Consider the following 18905-nt stretch of genomic DNA (forward strand, 5'->3'; position numbering starts at 1 on the left):
CTGGTTAGGCCAAAGGGGAGCACCATTAACTAAGTTAGCATGGCCTACCGTTAACCGCAGGTTGCCGATGGGCAGGCAGGACGGGAATGTGGAAATAGGCATCCTGGAAGTCACCCGCCGCCGCCGCTGGGCCGCCCGGATCACCCCCCTGCTGCCCTCCCAGGCTCCTTACTTATGACGCCCCCAGAGCGACCGCGCAGCGGACGTGCGCAGCGGGAGCACCGAATGAGCGCCGTAGGTGCGCCAAAGGTAAGCCCGTCTACGCCCGTCCGCGCCTGGACCGCACCCAGTGCCAGGACCCCTGGCCCCCGCCGTCACCAGCCCACCCGCCGAACCTACGACGCCACCGAACTCAACGCCCTCAACGCCGGCCGACTCCCGGGCTGTTACCGAGCCAACCCGAGACGCACCCACGGACCCTTCTGCTGCAACGCCTGCAAGTTCACCTGCATCCGGACCTGCACCACTCCAGCAGTGCTCAAGACCTCGACGAGCAACAGCAGCAACTACCTGAAGTGCATCCTGCTCAACACCCGCTCCGTCCACAGACACGCCGTCGAGCTCTGGAACCTGCTCGACACAACGTCACCAGACGTCGCCTTCCTCACGGAAACCTGGATGAACGCCTCTTCAGCGCCCGACATAGCCATCGCCATCCCAGACGGCTACAAGATCATCCGGAGGGACCGCATCAACCACACCGGAGGAGGCATCGCCATCGTCCACAGGAACACCATCCGCATCACGACCAACAACGACGACACCCTCGCTACCGCCGAGCACCTGCACTTTCAGGTCCACATCAACCCCTAGACCACCCTCAGAGGCACCCACATCTACAGAACCCCGGGACAACGCACACAATTCAGCGAAGACATCGCCGACTTAATCAGCCCGCACGCCCTCTGCTCCGCTGACTACATCCTCCTCGGGGACCTCAACTTCCACATGGAGAACAACAACGACCGCAACACCACCACCCTGCTGGACAACCTCGCCAACCTGGGACTCAAGCAACTGGTGACCACCCCCACCCACTACGCCGGACACACACTCGACCCCGTCTTCTCATCCAGCAAGGACATCGCCTTCAGCCACGCCACCGGACTCCACTGGACGGACCACTGATGCGTCCACTTCAGCTTCGCAAGGACCACGATCCACCACCACCAGCAACAGGCTGCACGCAGGAGCTGGAACAAGATCACAGCCGATCAGCTTGCGTCCTCCCTGAGCATGAACCCTCCCACCAGCACAACAAACCCTAGCCAGGCGGCCACCAACCTCACGAAGTGGATCAGCGACTGCGCAGACGAGCTCGCCCCCCTGAGGACCCCGCCCAGCAGACCCGGTAGCAAGAAAGCCCCATGGTTCACGGACGAACTCAAGAGCTCCAAGAAGAACTGCCGAGCCCTCGAGAGAACCTGGCGCAGAGACCCAACACCGGACAACATGACTGCCCTCAAGCTCGCCACCCGAAAACACCACCAACTTATCCGCGCCACCAAGAAAACTGCATTCAAGGAACGACTGGACAACAACGCACACAACAGCAAAGAACTCTTCAACATCGTCAAAGAGCTCTCCAACCCCAACGCCGGAAACAACGACATCACCCCTTCGCAAGACCTCTGCAACTCCCTCGCCTCCTACTTCCACAACAAGATCGCGGACATACACAACAGCTTCAGCACTCAACCGACGAACACCACGACCGAACCACCGCCCCCCACCACCACCCTCCGCGCCTGGACCCCGATCAGCACCGAAGACACCGTCCGCACGATGAGCTCCATCCACTCCGGATCTCCGACCAACCCCTGCCCTCACCACGTCTTCAACAAGGCCGACGCGGTCATCGCACCCCACCTGCGGGACATCATCAACACCTCCTTCGACACCGCTACCTTCCCGGAGAGCTGGAAGCACGCCGAACTCAGCGCTCTACTCAAGAAGCCATCGGCTGACCCCACCGACCTCAAAAACTACCGCCCCATCTCGCTGCTCCCGTTTCCTGCAAAAGTCATCGAGAAGACCGTCAACAAGCAGCTGGCCGCCTTCCTCGAGACGAACAGATCCCTCGACCCCTCGCAGTCTGGCTTCCGGGCCAACCACAGCACCGAGACCGCCCTGATCGCAGTCACCGATGACATCCGAGCGCTGCTCGACAACGGAGAAACAGCGGCCCTCATCCTCCTCGACCTCTCCGCGGCCTTCGACACTGTCTGCCATCGTACCCTAGTACAACGCCTCAGCAACGTCGGAGTCCAGGAGAAGGCATTGGAGTGGATCATCTCCTTCCTCGCCGGAAGGACACAGAGAGTCCGCCTCCCTCCGTTCAGATCTGAAGCCACCGAAGTCATCTGCGGTGTCCCTCAAGGCTCCTCGCTCAGTCCAACCTTCTTCAACATCTACATGAGCCCCCTCGCAGACATCGCACGCCAGCACAACCTCAACATCATCTCCTACGCCGACGACACCCAGCTGATCCTCTCCCTTACCAACGACCCCGCCACCGCCAGAGCCAACCTTCACGAAGGGATGAAAGAGTTAGCCGAATGGATGAAGAACAGCCGCCTGAAACTGAACTCAGATAAGACGGAAGTCCTCATCCTGGGATCCTCACCCGCCGCTTGGGACGACTCCTGGTGGCCCCCCGCCCTAGGCAGCGCACCCAAACCAACAGACCACGCACGCAACCAGGGCTTCATCCTGGACTCCTCCCTCTCCATGACCAGACAAGTCAACGCCGTCTCCTCGTCGTGCTTCAACATCCTGCGCATGCTACGTAAGATCTTCCGGTGGATCCCCACCGAGACCAGGAAGACGGTCACCCAGGCCCTCGTCACCAGCCGTCTGGACTACGGCAACACCCTCTACGCCGGAACCACCGCCAAACTCCAGAAGAGACTCCAGCGGATCCAGAACGCCTCAGCACGACTCATCCTGGACATCCCCCGTCGCAGCCACATCTCCGGAGACCTGCACTGGCTCCCGGTCAACAAGAGAATCACCTTCCGTCTCCTCACCCACGCACACAAAGCCCTACACAGCCAAGGCCCAGGATACCTCAACAGCCGCCTCAACTTCTACGCTCCCAAACGCCAGCTTCGATCGACCAGCCACGCCCTCGCCGCCGCCCCCCGCATCCGTAGAGCCACCACAGGGGGATGGTCCTTCTCCTACCTCGCCGCCAAGACATGGAACTCCCTCCCCACCCACCTCCGCCTGACCCAGGACCACCTCGCCTTCAGGAAGCAACTCAAGACCTGGTTGTTCGAGCAGTAGCAGATCCCCCTCCCCCAGCGCCTTGAGACCCTCTGGGTAAGTAGTGCGCTATATAAATGCAATGATTGATTGATTGAACGCTACCATACAGTCTCCAGGAACTAGGGCAGACAAGACCTAAGACAGTGTGAGCATTTTTAACTTTTCCTTTTTGAAGTAGTTGAGGGCTCGCAGATCTAGAATAGGATGAAGGCCCTTGTCCTTTTTTGTGACCAGAAAGTATAGAGAATAGCAACCACAGCCTACTTCTATCACCAGAACTCTATCACTCCCTTGGCCAGGAGAGCCCCGACTTCCTCCTGAAGAAAATTCAGGTGGTCATTTGTCAGCCGGTTGGAAGTGGGAGGCATGGAGGGAGGGGTAGTCTTGAAAAGAATGTAGCAGACCTTCTGGGCTACCAGTAGAACCCACTTGTCCAAAGTGAGATTCTGCCAGTTGTGGAGGTAATGGCTGATCCTACCACCAACCAACCGCCCATGATGATAGAATGGTTACCGAGAGGCCCAAGGACTTGACAGTGGCCCGCAAGTCCTTAACGTGCTCCAGGGCCATGTCTGCCTGGTCCCTGAAGAGAGTGGTGCCATCAAAGGGTATGTCAATGAGGGAAGCTTGGCCATCCCTAGAAAAGCCAGAAGTCCTCAGCCAGGCATGCCGTTGAATAGCCACCGTTAAGGACACTGCTCTGCCCAGCAAGTTGGTGGTGTCAAGCCAACAACGAATGGTGAACTTGGTAGCATCTTTCCAGTCTAGTACCGCTTGGGAGAAATAGGCCCGGGTCTCATCTAGAACCTGTTGTAGCACTTGCGCAACTGTTTACCACAAGGAGTGGGCCTAACGGTCCAATGGGCGTGCAATGTGTACCGACCGTAATGCATGGCTGGCGGAAGAAAAAATCTTTGTACCCCAACTATCCAGCCTCTTAAAATCCCTGTCCCGGGCTGCAGAAAGGAACCAGTCTTGTGAGGTAGAGGCTTGGATCATCAAGTTCTCGAGAGGAGAGTGGTTGGTGAGGAATTTCAGTCGCCCGATGCAGGGCGATGACGTCGGGTGAATATCCTATTCACATAAGTCCCTGTGTTGGGCTTGGACCAGGTACCCAGAACAAAATCAGTCAAGGCCTTGTTGAAGGCAATTTGTGAAGGGCTGGCAGTCTCCCAGGGTTCTTTGAAGCAGTTAAGCTGCAGGACGAGTCACTGGTCGCAATTGTCAAGACTGGTGCACACAGGCAGAATTTGGTGCCAAAACTGTACAACAAGTCTTAAGTTTTCAGGGCTCTTTGTCCTCTCGTCTTGATCAGTTGAATCGGAGTGCCTGGTGTGAGGGTAGCCACCTTAATACTACATTTAGGGGAAATAAGGTGAGTGACAGGTAGTAGCCAATGGACTTCTTACCCTTAGGGTGTCTGCACCCCCAATATGACTACTTCCTGTGGGAAGCGGGCATAACCCAGACCCAAAGAGGCTAATTCTTTTAAACCAAAGATGGATGAATCTTAAATTTGTGTTCACATCGGGAAACTAACCTTAGGAGTGGAACTAGCCTGAGAGGGGAAACATGCCTCCTGACTAGCTCCTGACTAGCTAATTTTCCCACCTGTCCTAGTGCAAAATTGGCCCTGGGTGGGTGCTCGTAGCCACCAGTTTCCAGCACATACTTTCAAAATGGCCTCCCTGTTTACTTGTAACATTAAGAATGGATTTAGACATCACAGGGGCATATGTGCTCATGCAGATATGTCCACACATGTAGTATAATGTACCCTGCCTAGGACTGTTAGGCCTGCTGGTGGGATGGCTTACCTACAACTGCATGCAGTGACTGCAGCCAGAGCACAAAGAAGGTGTGCCATGTTGTGTTTTCACTTTTTCCTGCACGACGGTTTGCAGCCTGCAACGCCAGTTTGCATGTTGGTGCTGAGGGGTACGTTTAGGGAGGCACAATACATGCTGCAGCCGTGGGGACCCTCTTTAGCCTCCTTACCCTTGGTATTAGGGGTACCATTTACTAGGGATTTACAGGGTGTGGTAAAAGTATTGCCAATTAGGGGAACACTTGTACAGTTTTAGGGAAAGAGATCTGGTACTGGGGACCTGGATAGCAGGAACCCAGTGCTCTTCTGTGAAAATTGCACCAGATACAAGGCAAAAAGTGGGGGTGACCATGTCCAAAAGAAGTGCTTTCCTACACTTTACACTTGTTCCTTTGATTGAGCCAGACTGCTGATTCTGCTGAGGGATACCCAGATTCTAAGACTGAGCAAACCTCTGGGCCCAGTTTCCAGTTTGAAGAAGCCTTTCCCAGGGACTGCTGCCCATTTCAGGCAGCAGTGCCTGGGAAAGGCTTCTTCAAAATCTCCTGAGCCTTGATCAAAACAAGAGATTCTAGAGCCTAGGAGGATTGTAAAGGCAAGTCCGGAAACGGCAGAGGCATGATGAAGGTTTTAGAAGGCCATCGTAAGTACTGCACACTCAATCTTGCAGTTAAAGGCGTCAGAGAAAAGTAGCTATAAATAAACAGGTTTCTGGATCTTACAACCATTACAATTTAATGTTTATATGGAAAACTTTAGTATATCTGAAAACTGAGGACAGTTAAAAAAAGCTTTAAAAAAAAGTCAAAAAGATAATTTGAAGCACTTCAAAAAATATCAAAGTGATAAATGCATTGTAAACATTGTGTTCACTATTCCCCGTAAATCTTTTATTAAGGGTATTATGAAACCATTTTGACAATATAGTGAAATGCATCTAATCCCAGAATTTAAGTTGTACCCTGCTTGAACATATTGAATAGTTTCTTACCTGTCGGTGTAGTTTTGCAGCTTGATGATCTTTCTGGATTCACTATGCTGTGCATATTCCGTGGTCTTGTGGTTGGGTCCGGATTCGTAGTCTTTTCTTTGTTTGTTTTTTTTTTTTGTCGCCCAGGTGGGCGTCGGCGTCACCCCTCCTTGGGTGTATTTCCGGTGACGTCGGCATGCTTCCTGCGGAAGCTCCCACCCTTGAGCGCCATCTTCGGATTCTTTTTTTCCGTGTTTCTTTCGTCTCCGAAGTGATGGCAATGTTCTATGTAGGTGAAACTGCTTTTAACCGCTTTGTATGTAAAGTCATTTCTGTTTTTTTTTTTTTTTTTTTTACCACCTCTTTCTTCTCCAGCCTCATCTTTCTGGCGGAGGTGGGTGGGTTCGCTAGTGAATCCAGAAAGATCATCAAGCTGCAAAACTACACCAACAGGTAAGAAACTATTCGTTTTGCAGCGTGAATCTTTCTGGATTCACTATGCTGTGCATAGATTTTGTAGCGGTTTCTCATTTCTGTGGCGGCTGGGTGGAAGATGAGCTTTGGTTTTTGAATATGTGCTGGAGCACCCTTTGTCCGACTTGTGCTTCTCTGTTCATCTGAACATCCACGCAGTAGTGTTTCGTGAATGAGTGCACCGAAGCCCATGTTGCCGCCAGGCATATGTCTTGTATGGGTGTATTAGCCAGGAAGGCTATTGTAGCACCTTTTTTCCTAGTGGAGTGGGCACGTGGCCCCTCTGCTAGTTCTTGCCCTGCCCGTTTGTGGCAGAGTTGGATTGTTTGTGCGATCCATCGTGCAATAGTGTTCTTGGTTACAGCCTTTCCCATGAAACTGTTGGCGAATGACACGAAGAAATGCTTTGTCTTCCTGTGTCCTTTTGTCCTCTCGATATAGTGCATGACCGCCCTTCTGGCGTCTAGGGTGTGTAGGGCTCGCTTTGGGCTATTTGTTGGTTTTTGGAAAAAACTCGGTATCTGTATGGACTGGTTCATGTGGAATTTGGACACCACCTTTGGCAAGAAGTGTGGGTCAGTCCTCATCACAACCCTGTCATTGTGTATTTGTATGTATGGTTCCTGCAGCGTTAGCGTTTGAAGCTCGCTCACTCGGCGTAAGGACGTTATTGCAACCAAGAAAGCTGTCTTCATGGTCAGCATTTCTAGTGAGGCCTTGTGGAGTGGTTCAAAGGGCTTCTTCATGAGTTCCGTCAGGACTATGTTCAAGTTCCATGCCGGTGGCGGCACCCGCTTGGGTGGTGCGATCCTCTTCGCTCCTTCCAGGAATCTCTTCACAACCTGTGACGTGAAGAAACTCCTGCCCATCTCACCCTTGTATAGGCAACTATCGCTGCCAGGTGGACTCTTAAGGAGGACGAGCTGAGTTTTTTTCTCCAGTGAGTGCGTGAGGTATTTTAGCACTGTGGAGTCCTTCATTTTATTGTGAAGTCTTTCCTTCCTGCACCATATTGTGAATCTCTTCCACTTTGCCACGTAGCACTTCCGTGTGCTGGGCCTCCGTGCCTCCCGAAGGACCCCGAGGGTGCTCTCTGGCAGCCTCAAGTGTGCGAATTCTATGTCCTCAGGAGCCACGCCACTAAGCTCAGGCTCTCTGGCTCTGGGTGCAGTACCTCTCCGTTGTGCATGGAGAGCAGGTCTTTTCTTCTGCCGAATCTGTGGGGTGCACTCTGTGCCATCTCCATGATCTGCGAGTACCAGGTCTGTCTGGCCCACTGTGGTGCGACCAGTATCAGGGTCATGTTGCTCGCCCTGCACTTGCTCAGTACTCTGTGTATCAGTGGTATCGGGGGGAAAAGCGTAAGCAAATGTCCCGCACCAATCTATCCATAGGGCATTCCCAAGGGACCCCTCTTCGGGTTGTCTGGATGCGAAGCTTTGGGATTTGGCATTCTGGCGTTTTGCAAACAGGTCCACTGATGGCGTTCCCCACTTGTTGAACAACCACTTCGTCTCCTGAGCATTGAGCTCCCACTCGTGGGATGCCGATGTCTGTCTGCTGAGCCAGTCTGCCTGAATGTTCTCCTTCCCCGGTAGGTGTATGGCCAGTAGGTCTATCCTGAGGGGGATGGCCCATCTCCATATCTCCTGCGCCAGTGTCGAAAGCATTGTTGACTGTGTTCCACCCTGCTTGTTGATGTAGAACATCGTTGTGGTGTTGTCTGTCTGCAGCAACACCCTGTGCTTGTACAGTCTTGTTTGGAAGGCTTTCAGTGCAAGGAAGATTGTTTTCAATTCTAGATAATTGATGTGCTTTGTCGCATCTGTTGGTGTCCACAGACCCCTCACTTTGAGCTCTTCCATGTGAGCGCCCCATCCCTTTAGGGATGTGTCTGTGGTGATGGTCACTGTTGGTGTTGGGGGTGTAAGAGGCTTTCCCTTTGCTATGTTCTTCATGGTCCACCATGCCATTTCCTTCTGCACTGCGTGCGTCACAACCACTAGATCCTCCCAACTTCCTGAAGCTTGTGACCATTGTTCCTGGAGCCATTCTTGGATGGGTCTCATGTGAAGTCGTACATTTGGTACCAGGTGGATGCATGATGCCATCATCCCCAAGATCTTGCTCGCAGTCCTCACTGTCCGAGCTTGTCCCTTCTGGTAGAGGAGAGTTTCCCTCACCAGGGCCCCTGCTCTCTTGTCGCTGGGGAACACCCTGCCCTGTAAGGTGTTGATCTGTGCCCCCAGGAAGATCTTTACTTGTTCCGGCTCCATTGACGATTTTTTCCAATGGATGGAGAACCCCAGGTTTATCAGCGTGCTCGTCACTGTATGTGCGTCTTTCTTGCATTTCTGGTACGAGTTTGCTTTCACTAACCAGTCGTCCAGGTAAGGATATACGTGTATTCCCTGCCTTCGTAGGTGCGCTGCGACTGCCGCGAGGCACTTTGTGAAGACCCTCGGTGCTGATTTTAAATTGAAGGCTAGTGTAGTGAACTGGTAGTGGCTTTCTCCGACCGTGAACCTGAGCATATGTTTGTGCTTTACGTTCATTGGTATGTGCAGGTAGGCGTCCTTGAGGTCTATCGTGACCATGAAGTCCCCAATCTGCAATTGCGGTAGCACCTCCTGCAGGGAGGTCATTTTGAATTTTTGTGTTCTTATGAGTGTGTTCAGGAACCTGAGGTCCAGAATGGGTCTCATTGTCTCGTCGATCTTTGGCACGAGGAAATAAGTTGAGTATATTCCCTTGTTCCTTTCTTTGAAGGGAACCCGTTCTATGGCCTCCTTCTGTAGGAGCTCTCTTGCTTCTTCCTGAAGCCGCTGTAGCTGTTCGTTTGCTAGTGGCTTTCGCTTTGGTCTCCTGCTTGTTGGCCTCCCTTCCAATTCTAAGCAGTACCCGAATTGAATGATGTTTAGTATCCATTTGTCTGATGTGATCTCTCTCCATTCCTGGAGGTAGAATCTTAATCTTCCACCCACTGGTGTTACGTGGTGGTAGTTGTCAATTGTGCCCTGACCCCTTTGTACGTGCTGCCCCCTGGGATCCTTTCTGTGGGCGGGCACACGGATGTCTCTGAAGTCATTTAGAGGCGGGCTGCTGGCCCCTCTTTTATGCTGTCCTCGTCCATTTCCTCTCCCTGGAAAGGACTGGCCCCTTGACTGGTACTGCCAGGACTGCTTCTGTTGACTCGGTTGCGCCTGCGAGTCCGCCTGGTGCGTCTGTTGGAAAGCCTGGTGTGAAGTACCTGGCTGGTTTCCACCTCTTCCGCCGGGCCTCCGTGACTGGGTGCCCCTCTTGTTGCCTCTGAACTGCAAAGCTCCCATGGATCGTGCAGTTTCATTGTCTTTCTTTAGTTGACTGAGTTTGTCGTCAACTGTTGTCCCGAACAGCGTCTCGCCGTTGAACGGAGTGTTCAAGATGCTGTGTTGCACCTCAGGCTTAAACCTGAGATTCTGAGCCATGCGTGTCTTCTTTCCGTGACACCCATCATCATGAGCCTGCTGGAGGTGTCTGCTCCATCCAGGGCCGTCTTGAGGCAACAATTTGCCGCATTCTTCCAGTCTTCCACCAGTTTCTCGGCCTTCTGCCTGGCCTCCTGGGGTAGGTCTTTCACCAGTTTTCCTAGCTCCTCCATGATCTGGTACATGTGCCTGTTTATGAGGGCATTGGAATTAGCCATGCGCCATTGGGTCGCGGCATTCCGTTCGATCCTTCTGCCCACTAAGTCCATCCTTTTGCTCTCCTTATAAGGAGGTGGTCCAGAAGTAGTGGCCACGTGAGACCACGCCTCGAATGTAGGCTGGGTCCTTTGATGAATGTTTGTACTTCTTTTCCGTTCTGGGAGTGACTGCCTTGCATGTTGCGGGCTCCCTGAATGCCTCCATCCCCTGCGCCAAGACGCTGTCGAGCATAGGTAGATACTGGCTCCTTGTTTGTGTGGGGAGTAATGTCTCGAGGAGAAAGTCCGCTTTCTGCTTCTCCTCGTCGAGCTTGAAAGCTGCTGCCGCAGACCTTATCACCGAGTTGTAAGCCCCGATGTCGTCCGGCGGCGATGGCCTCGAGGAGTATGTGTCGACCGCCTCTTCCGGGCTCTCGGTGTCGACATCCAGGTAATCCTCCTCTTGCGGGTCAGAGGTGGCCGACTCGGCGTCCAACCTGCTGTCCTCTTCCTCCTCATAGCTGTAAGCCTCGTAGGGATTCTCGTACTCTTTCTGGTTGTCGACCATTTCGGCGCCAGGCTCATGTTCCTCGACGTGTTCGTCTTCCTCCTCGACCAGTTCTCGCATGGGTGGTTTGGTCTTGTGGGGAATCGTGAAGGCTCTCATCTTGGCGTCGAAATCCTTTTTCCGCTGCAAGATGTTTTCCATTTCCGCTTCTAGTCGCCGTTGATTCTTTTCCATCTCGGCCGCGTTGTTGGGCGTCGAACTGGGTTTCGGGTCCCTGTACGGCGTCGAGGCTTTAGGGTCTTTCTCCCTCGACGTCGATCGGTCCTTTTCGGGGACGATCTTCGACGACTTCTGCTGCTCAACAGCTCTCGGCGCTAGGGACTCCTTCTCAGAGGATCCGCTGGGCCTGTGGGTAGCCGCGGACGCCAGGTGTCTCTGCGTCGGCGCTTTCGGGGTCTTGCCCTCGTTTTTTCGAGACTCGGAGTCTCTCGTGCTCTTGGGGGAACGACGAGTCTCCTACCTTATCAGATGTCTTTGTGTAATCGGTCTCTACGACCGTGTAGCTGTCGTCTTCGGCGGCAGCGTTGACCTCTTCCTCCGAGGACATCCCCAGCTCGTACAGCGATGGCGTCGGGGCTTTTCCTTGGAGGGTGGCGTGCGCTACCCTCTGGCTCTTCCTCACACGAAGGGTCTTCGGGGCGAAGGCGGAGCAGGCGTTGCAGTCCTCGCTTCTGTGGTCTACCGGTAAGCAAAGGTTGCAAACCGGGTGTTGGTCTTTCTGCGCGAACTTGTGGTGGCAGTTAGGGCAGAACTTGAACGGCGTGTTGTCCATCATCGAGTGTTTAGGCCTCCCTGGCCGCGCGGACGTCGACGATCGTCGAAGTCCTCGATGATTTCTCCTTCCTTTCGCTGGTCAGTGTTCGGCGAAGTCTTTCGTAGTGGTCTTCTTTCGATATCTTCTCCAATTTCAATCTTTTCCTAGTACTTTCTCCAAAAATGTCTGGAGCCCAACGGGAACGATCCAGACCCGACCGCGGAAAAAAGAATCTGAAGATGGCGCCCGAGGGTGGGAGCTTCCGCAGGAAGCATGCCGACGTCACCGGAAATACACCCAAGGAGGGGTGACGCCGACGCCCACCTGGGCGACAAAAAAAACAAAGAAAAGACTACGAATCCGGACACAACCACAAGACCGCGGAATATGCACAGTATAGTGAATCCAGAAAGATTCACGCTGCAAAAGTACTATTATCTGACGTTCAGATGAATTCCTAATTAAGGTAATGTTGCACACATTTTACAAAGGTTACAAATAACAGCACACAAACTGTGAAGCAGACATAGAATAAAATGCAAACCATGTCTTACCTATTGAAGAGGACCTCTTGGATGACACTTTAAATTGGTTGCTGCTCGACTGCACCGTGGTAGCTGTGCAAGAGACAGAAGAGGTGGCAGAAGAGGTTGCCATGACAACTTTATTTGCTTCTATGAAGGCATCTTGGAAATTGTATAGACATTTCTTCTTTGCAGTGTTTTTTTTCTCCTTACTATCGGTTACTGCTGTGGTGTCGTTGCTAGTTGTTGTAGGAAGTGCTTCTGGTCTTATTTCAGGGAGTGCTGGTCCTAATATATCACCCCCTTTGGTTAAAAATAAAAGCAACTAATAAGGCTTCTCAATTTTCGTAACATCAAAAAAATCTGAAAATCCTCAACTGTTCCCGATTTATTTGTGGATCACTAGGATACACTTTAATTAAAACATATATGCAACTACCAGTTTAAAAAATAAATGTTGATTGAAAGAGAGTACATAACTTCCCACCACATACAATGCTTAAGTACTGGTAATAAATACAGTTGAACACAAATTGCCAAAGAGCTGCAAAGAAGGCTAGGCACAAAAGAGTCAAATCAAAAGATGCCTCAGCATAACAGATGAAAAATATTATCAGATGCTGAAGCATGCACTACATGAAGGACAATGAAATGAGAACCAAGGCACACTGAACAGGGATAGGGAGCAGATATGAACACTAAGGCAGAAAGGGGCACACATTGAGATAGTTAACAGACAATGACTCTTTGTAGGCTTGTTTACTGACCGCTCCCTGTCTCCATATTAGTACTTAATTACTAATATGGAGACAGGGAGCGGTCAGTAACAAGCCTACAAAGAGTCACTGACAGGACGTTCAATCTAGTACAGATTACTGTGACAACTCCTACAGCTAGGGTTGACATGTGCAACCAAATGTAATGCATTACTCAAATGAAAGGTGATGTAATAAATGTAATGCACCAACGGGCTAAATTGTAATTCTTTAATGTACTTCAACAGACAAAAATAAATTCTCAACATTAATTCTCTACTGCTGCCAATATAAAAAACCCTCCTATCACTCTGCTTCCCCTCTACTCCTGCCTCTCCCCCCGCGATAATAATCTCCTACGCTTGCCACCTTATTTTACCCTGACCTCCTTATTATCCCTCCTCTTCCTTTCTGCCCCTTACCAGTGTCAAAAGCCAATTAAATCCATATTGTATGCTATATTAATGTTACTCTCAACACATTTTATTTCATGCACACTCCACATTATTCTAATCCTCACTCCCTCTTCACTTCCTCTTCCTCCTACCCCACTGCCAATGAGCTAATAGAAGGCATGCACACATGCTCATGCATAAAGAGGAAATAAAAACAAGGAGGAAAGGAAGGCATAACACCAGAGAAAGGAGACATACTGTGAGAAGAAAATGTGGACAGAAACTGAAAGGGGACTAGGAATAAAAATTCCATAATGACTGAATAGCAGACAAGAGAAAGGACAACACCTAATGCAAGAATTAACTGAAGGAGTGTCAAAGATGCCATGAGCTGCCCACCAATTCCTAGTTTTCTCAGTATGAAAAACAAACCTGGCCACTAGAAAGCAGTGCACTAGAAAAGTATTAAGTTAGACAATCTTTACATTAAAAAAATTATGTTAAGGTCATGAGAAGAGAGCTTAAATAAGTGTCAGGTTAGGAGTTTCACCATTAACCTTTTCAGCTCACTTTTCATAAGCAAAATATATAGAAAATAGAAGCATTACCTGACACGTTATCGGGCAAAAACGTAGCAGGGTTCCAGTTCTTGTCGTTCATCATTTCTGAGCCCCAAAGACTAATAAATTTGGAACTGTTCCAGTCTGGAGTACTACCAAAACAGCTTGGATAAATGTGATCTTGAAGCGATGCATTAAAAGGCTGATGCTTATTTGTATGATTCTGAACAGAACCTGGTGGCAGTGCCTGTAAATTATTCAGGATATATTATTTTAGGAACATATACTGTACAAATCATTGAAGATAATTGTACATTAATTAATAAAACATTAAATGTTTCAGTTATCATAAGTCATGAAAAACCATCCAAGAAGGAAGGAATATGGATTCCAAAAACAACTTACTTACCTCCAGTACAGATGCTTTTCAATGCTTCCTTTCTTTTTAATTTTATTAAATTCTACAGTCAGTTAACTTCATACAGCTTCTGTTAGGATGTATCAGCATTATCGACAATGTCTTTTCGATTTGATCTTCAATGAAGACACAATGCATTTATAGTCACTGCCTCAACCTTTAATGAAGTCCTGAACACCAGGTACGTGGTCAATGTCTATTACATGGCCCAAGTCTCTCTATTAGAAGTATGTGTGAGAAAGTGGCTCTATATACACTGGACCAGAATACGGTACAGTGTGTATAGAGTCCACCAACCCCAGAGGTATAACAGAGGTTAAAGCCTGGTGTGACCTTACTCTCTAAAGTGGTAGCTTGGTCGAGCAGTAAGGCAGTACCAGAGGACAGTGTAAAGCATTGTTGTACACACTCAGTCAGCCAAAGGTTTCACACACTCAAAGACTGAACTCCAGGGCAATTGTTTTTATATCAAAGATATAGTTGTTTTATTTCTAGAACCAACAGGTATCAAAATATACTGTTCTCAATATGAGAGGTCTCAGGTGAGTACTTTGCAGAAAGGCAATAAACTTTGTAAACACAATAGGTACAGGGGTTGCACTAGGCAACACAATTCTACACACAATTCAGCATTGAGTTCTATGGATTGTCTTGTATAAACACAGTTGATTACTTTGTAGATTACTTTGGTAATTCCAGGGCTGGCTCCTAGATTCAGACCTTGGGTCTAAGCTGAAAGCAGTTTAGCAAAAACGTTTTAGGTATTGCAGTGATTTTTCAGGAATAAAAAGCTATTTTAAAAGTTCACACTTAGAAACATTTCAACAGAAATCTGGCAATGTTATGCAATGGGAGAAAATTCAGATTGCAGGTAAAGTACGTTCTCGTTACTTTTGTAATTCAGTAGTGGGCTTATGGGGCCAGCACTGGGGTCTCAACTCAAAACAGGTAAGTAATTAAGTTTGAGTATTTCGTTTGATTTTTAAAGAATATTTCTAGTTTTCAAAAATAGATACTTTGAAGAAATTTCATAGAAAAGCAGACAAGGGATTCCTATGGCGAAAATACAAGTCAATAGTAAGCCTGTTACGGATTACTTTTGCGGTTCAGCACTGGGATACAAGGTACAGTACTGGCTCCTCTCCTGATCACAGGTGAGGATTTCGAAATTCGGCTGATTTTATATGAATATTTTAAGTTTTCAAAAGTAGACACTTGCAAGATTTTGAGAGTCAAACCAGTCAATGTTATTCAATGGCAGGTAAACGAGTTATCGGTTTCCTGGTGAGTATTCGGCTGGTGAAGTTGTGGTTCTGGGCATAGACTCAGGGGTCCCCCAGGGTCAGGTAGGTACAGTTGGTTCATCCTCAGCGGCGCAGGGGCGGCCGGGTGCCGAGGTAGTTAGGCACAATGTTATCCACCGGTTGGTGGCTGCTGGCTAGCAGGCCACGCAGCTGTGGGAGCTGGGCACTTGCTCAGGGCAAAGGGGGGGAGCAGGATAGGACAAAGGTGGCACAGCCAGCGGTACTCGGGAGGCTGGGTGCAGGGTGCTTTTGAGCCGTCGGGCGCTCAATGTTATCCAATGGAAAAGGTAAAAAAGGAACAAAGGCTGCAGACTCGGGGGCGGAGACTCTCCAGGGGCAACCAGCACGTCAAGAGGTAAGTTGGGATCTTGGAGTACAGGTAGGTACCCCAAAGGGAGGCACAGGGAGCTGTAGGGCGCCGGGGTGTCTTTGGGTGTCGGAAAAGCTTACCCTCAGCTGGTCACGGTTGGGGGGGGCCTCTGGTTCTGAGTCTGCAGGCGTCGTCTGGTTCGTCGAGGAGGGTCTTTGGGCACTGGACTTCGGGTCCCAGTCGCCGGGGGGACGTCCTCATGGTCTAGGATCACTCGGGCACGAGCCGGGCTCGGCAGGTGCAGAGTGGGCTGGTCCAGAGCTTCCTGGCTGGCACCAGAGGGGTTGTTGCAGCAGAGTCCCAGTCTTTAGAGGGTCAAGGCAGGCAGGTACTCCCCCTAGACAGCTCCTCTCCCGTGGGAGGGGGGCAGGATCCTAGCTGTGATTGGTCAGGGCTCCCCATCTTCAAGATGGCCGGAGCCCGGGGTCGTGCTTCACCTCGTCTCCCCCCACCTGATGGGTGGGGTTAGAACAGGCTGGCACACCCCCCTTCCTGACTTCGTTTTTTCCGCCAGTCTTCCTGCCAGAGTGGGGGTCAGGACTGGTGGGGGCCAGTTGTTGGGTACAGCAAATGGTCTGGAAAAGGCCAGAGGGGGCATGCCTTTGAAGCTTCCCCCTGCCCATCCTGGGGGAGTAGACCTAGCACCTCGCCCAAGATGTGCATTGTTGCAGGCCCAGGAGAGTGTGGGGGCTCTCCACCCAGGGGTCCAGCAACATGTCTGCTGTGTGGCAGCCTCTGCAGCCACTCAGCTCAGACGTGGATTGTAGGTTAGGTTTTCAGGGGGCATCTCTAAGATGCCCTCTGGTGCATTTTACATTAAATGCCACACTTACATCAGTGCGGGTTTAATGTGCTGAGAAGTTTGGTACCAAACTTGTCAGTCTTCAGTGTAGCCATTATGTTGCTGTGGAGTTAGTAATGACAACCTCCCAGCACCATATACTCTTAATGGCATCACTGCACTTACAGTGCCCAGGAATGGCCCTGGGTACTGGCTCATGCACCTGTGTCCACACCTCTGGCATAAGGCACCCAGCTAGACGGGTGACTGAAGTATGCCAGGGCAGTGGGTTCTGTGGGCATGGCACACAGGGATGAGTGCCATGTCGACTCTTTAGTTCTGTACTTAGACACTCAGCCTGCAAAGGCAGTGTGTGGGTGTAAGGGTACAGGGCCCCTGAGGGTGGCACAATAAGTGCTGCAGTCCTCAGGGGTCTTCTCTGGTCTCCATGCCCTGGGTACCTAGGGTACCCTTTACTAGGGGCTGACAGGTGGCCAGAGATGCCAATTGGGTTTTAGTTTCAACACAGCTTTTAGGGAAAGAACACAGCCCCTGGGTACCTGGTTGGCAGGAACCCAGGGCACACTCAGTCAAAGCACATAAGCAGTTCAGAAAAAAGTGGGGGCATACCAGTGCAAGAAAGATGGCACTTTCTCACAGCATGCAACTCCATTTCTAGTACGTTCCTTCAGACCCAGATTTGAGCATTGCAAATCACAATGTGTAGGTGACTAAAGAGGAAGGAAGAAGGGGAGGGTTAACTAAGGCATGAATGAACTAGGGCAGTAAAAAAAAAAAAAAGAAATGAGGGAGAGTAAGTGAATGGTCAACATTCATACCACACTGAAATGTTTATGTGCCACTGTTGCACTTCTTGGTCATTCGCTCCCGTTTCATAATTACCCTCTATTCCTGTTCCTTCCTTAGTGACAAGTTTCATGTATCAGGTGCATCATCAGTTTTGGTGGTCTTGGGCAGAAGCTCCACTGCATGTCTTAATCAACTGTTCTAGGCAGAAAGCCAGACAAAATATTTACACTTTGAGCCATAGGCAGGGCATCTACTAACCCTCCATAGGCCAGAATGTTACTCCATGCCCCAAATAAAAACTTCCTCCCCAGTTGCTAATAACTATTGGGCTATTTTATGATTCAGCAAGATAGTTGAGCTGCCAGAATTGGGCACAAAATTAGTAACTGCAGGAGCATTTAGGGGGTTGGCCAAAAGAGAGTTGGCTGCCTGCAACAAACTAGCATTGCTCAAGGAGAATGGCTACGTCCAGAGAGGATTAGCTGCAAAGTGGGTTTCAAGAAGGGACTATAATGCAGCCAGTCCTTAAGTCAACCACCTCTGCGTGCACCTGAAGGCTCTTCACATCAGGAGCTGGCTGCAACAACACACAGACGATATTCATAAATAACTAAAGAAAATGTTCAGCCTAAAAGCTTCTAAAATTAAATGAAAAACACAACTAAAAGTTAGTTATGCTTCACAAATGCAAATTTTTCATTGAGGAGAAAACAAACGAATTAAAAAACATAGGAAAACGTTGTAGGTAACTGTGCTCTGTTGCAGTTTCCCCCCACATACTTTTTGCCCCCTTTTTAGATATTAGATGCTGATTTTCGACTCAGACAGTGGACTGAGGTCAGCTAACCAGACCTCAGTGCCAGTACTCCTTCCTCAAAACAAGGTGTTGTCTAATTGTATTACAACTGGCACAGGACTTTAAGCACCCCTGTACGCCCACAGTAAACGATACCCCAGACACCTAGGGCATGGGTACTAAAGCGGGTCCCTAAAGGCTACATACAGCATATCTAATGCTACTCCTAGGGATCCAGACACAATTCCAAAAAGACTGTCTCTGCAGCCTGCGTGATATGGTGCAAACCAGGAGTGAAAACAAGACATGACAAATTCCTGTGTGCCAGGCCAAGGTCACTACATCTAATATATATAAGTCTCCCCTACAGCAGGCCTTTAAGCCCTAAATCAGGATGCATTATATTTTATGTGAGGATATATCTGCATGAGCAGATATGCCTCTGTGATGACTAGTTCTATTACTAGATATTGCAAGTGAGAAGGGAAGCCATCTTAAGGAAAGTACAGGTCACCAAGTTTCCCTGCCACATAACCGCTTCACTGAAACCTATGGTGTTTGGTATCAAACACCACATATTAATACACCCAAAGTGATTCCAGTGATGGATTCTTTAATACATGCACCCAGAGGGTACCTCAGAGGTACCCCCAGAAACATTCTA

General features: G+C 50.0%; 1 protein-coding gene across 3 annotated transcripts in view; it reads right to left on the reverse strand.

Moving 5' to 3' along the window:
* Positions 1 to 18905, reverse strand: part of FAM193A (family with sequence similarity 193 member A) — a 577965-nt gene that overhangs the window by 193168 nt on the left and 365892 nt on the right. For 2 of the 3 annotated variants that reach the window (XM_086964185.1, XM_086964184.1), the window contains exons 15-16: positions 13811 to 14009; positions 12083 to 12355 (exon numbers count right to left, since the gene is read on the reverse strand). In XM_086964185.1, coding sequence (XP_086820311.1) covers positions 12083 to 12355; positions 13811 to 14009 — 472 coding nt within the window. The remainder of the gene's footprint in view (positions 1 to 12082; positions 12356 to 13810; positions 14010 to 18905) is intronic. The other variant, XM_086964186.1, reaches the window with a different exon arrangement.

The sequence above is a fragment of the Lissotriton vulgaris genome, chromosome 3_2, assembly GCF_964263255.1.
Source record: "Lissotriton vulgaris chromosome 3_2, aLisVul1.2, whole genome shotgun sequence".
NCBI classification, from domain to species: domain Eukaryota; kingdom Metazoa; phylum Chordata; class Amphibia; order Caudata; family Salamandridae; genus Lissotriton; species Lissotriton vulgaris.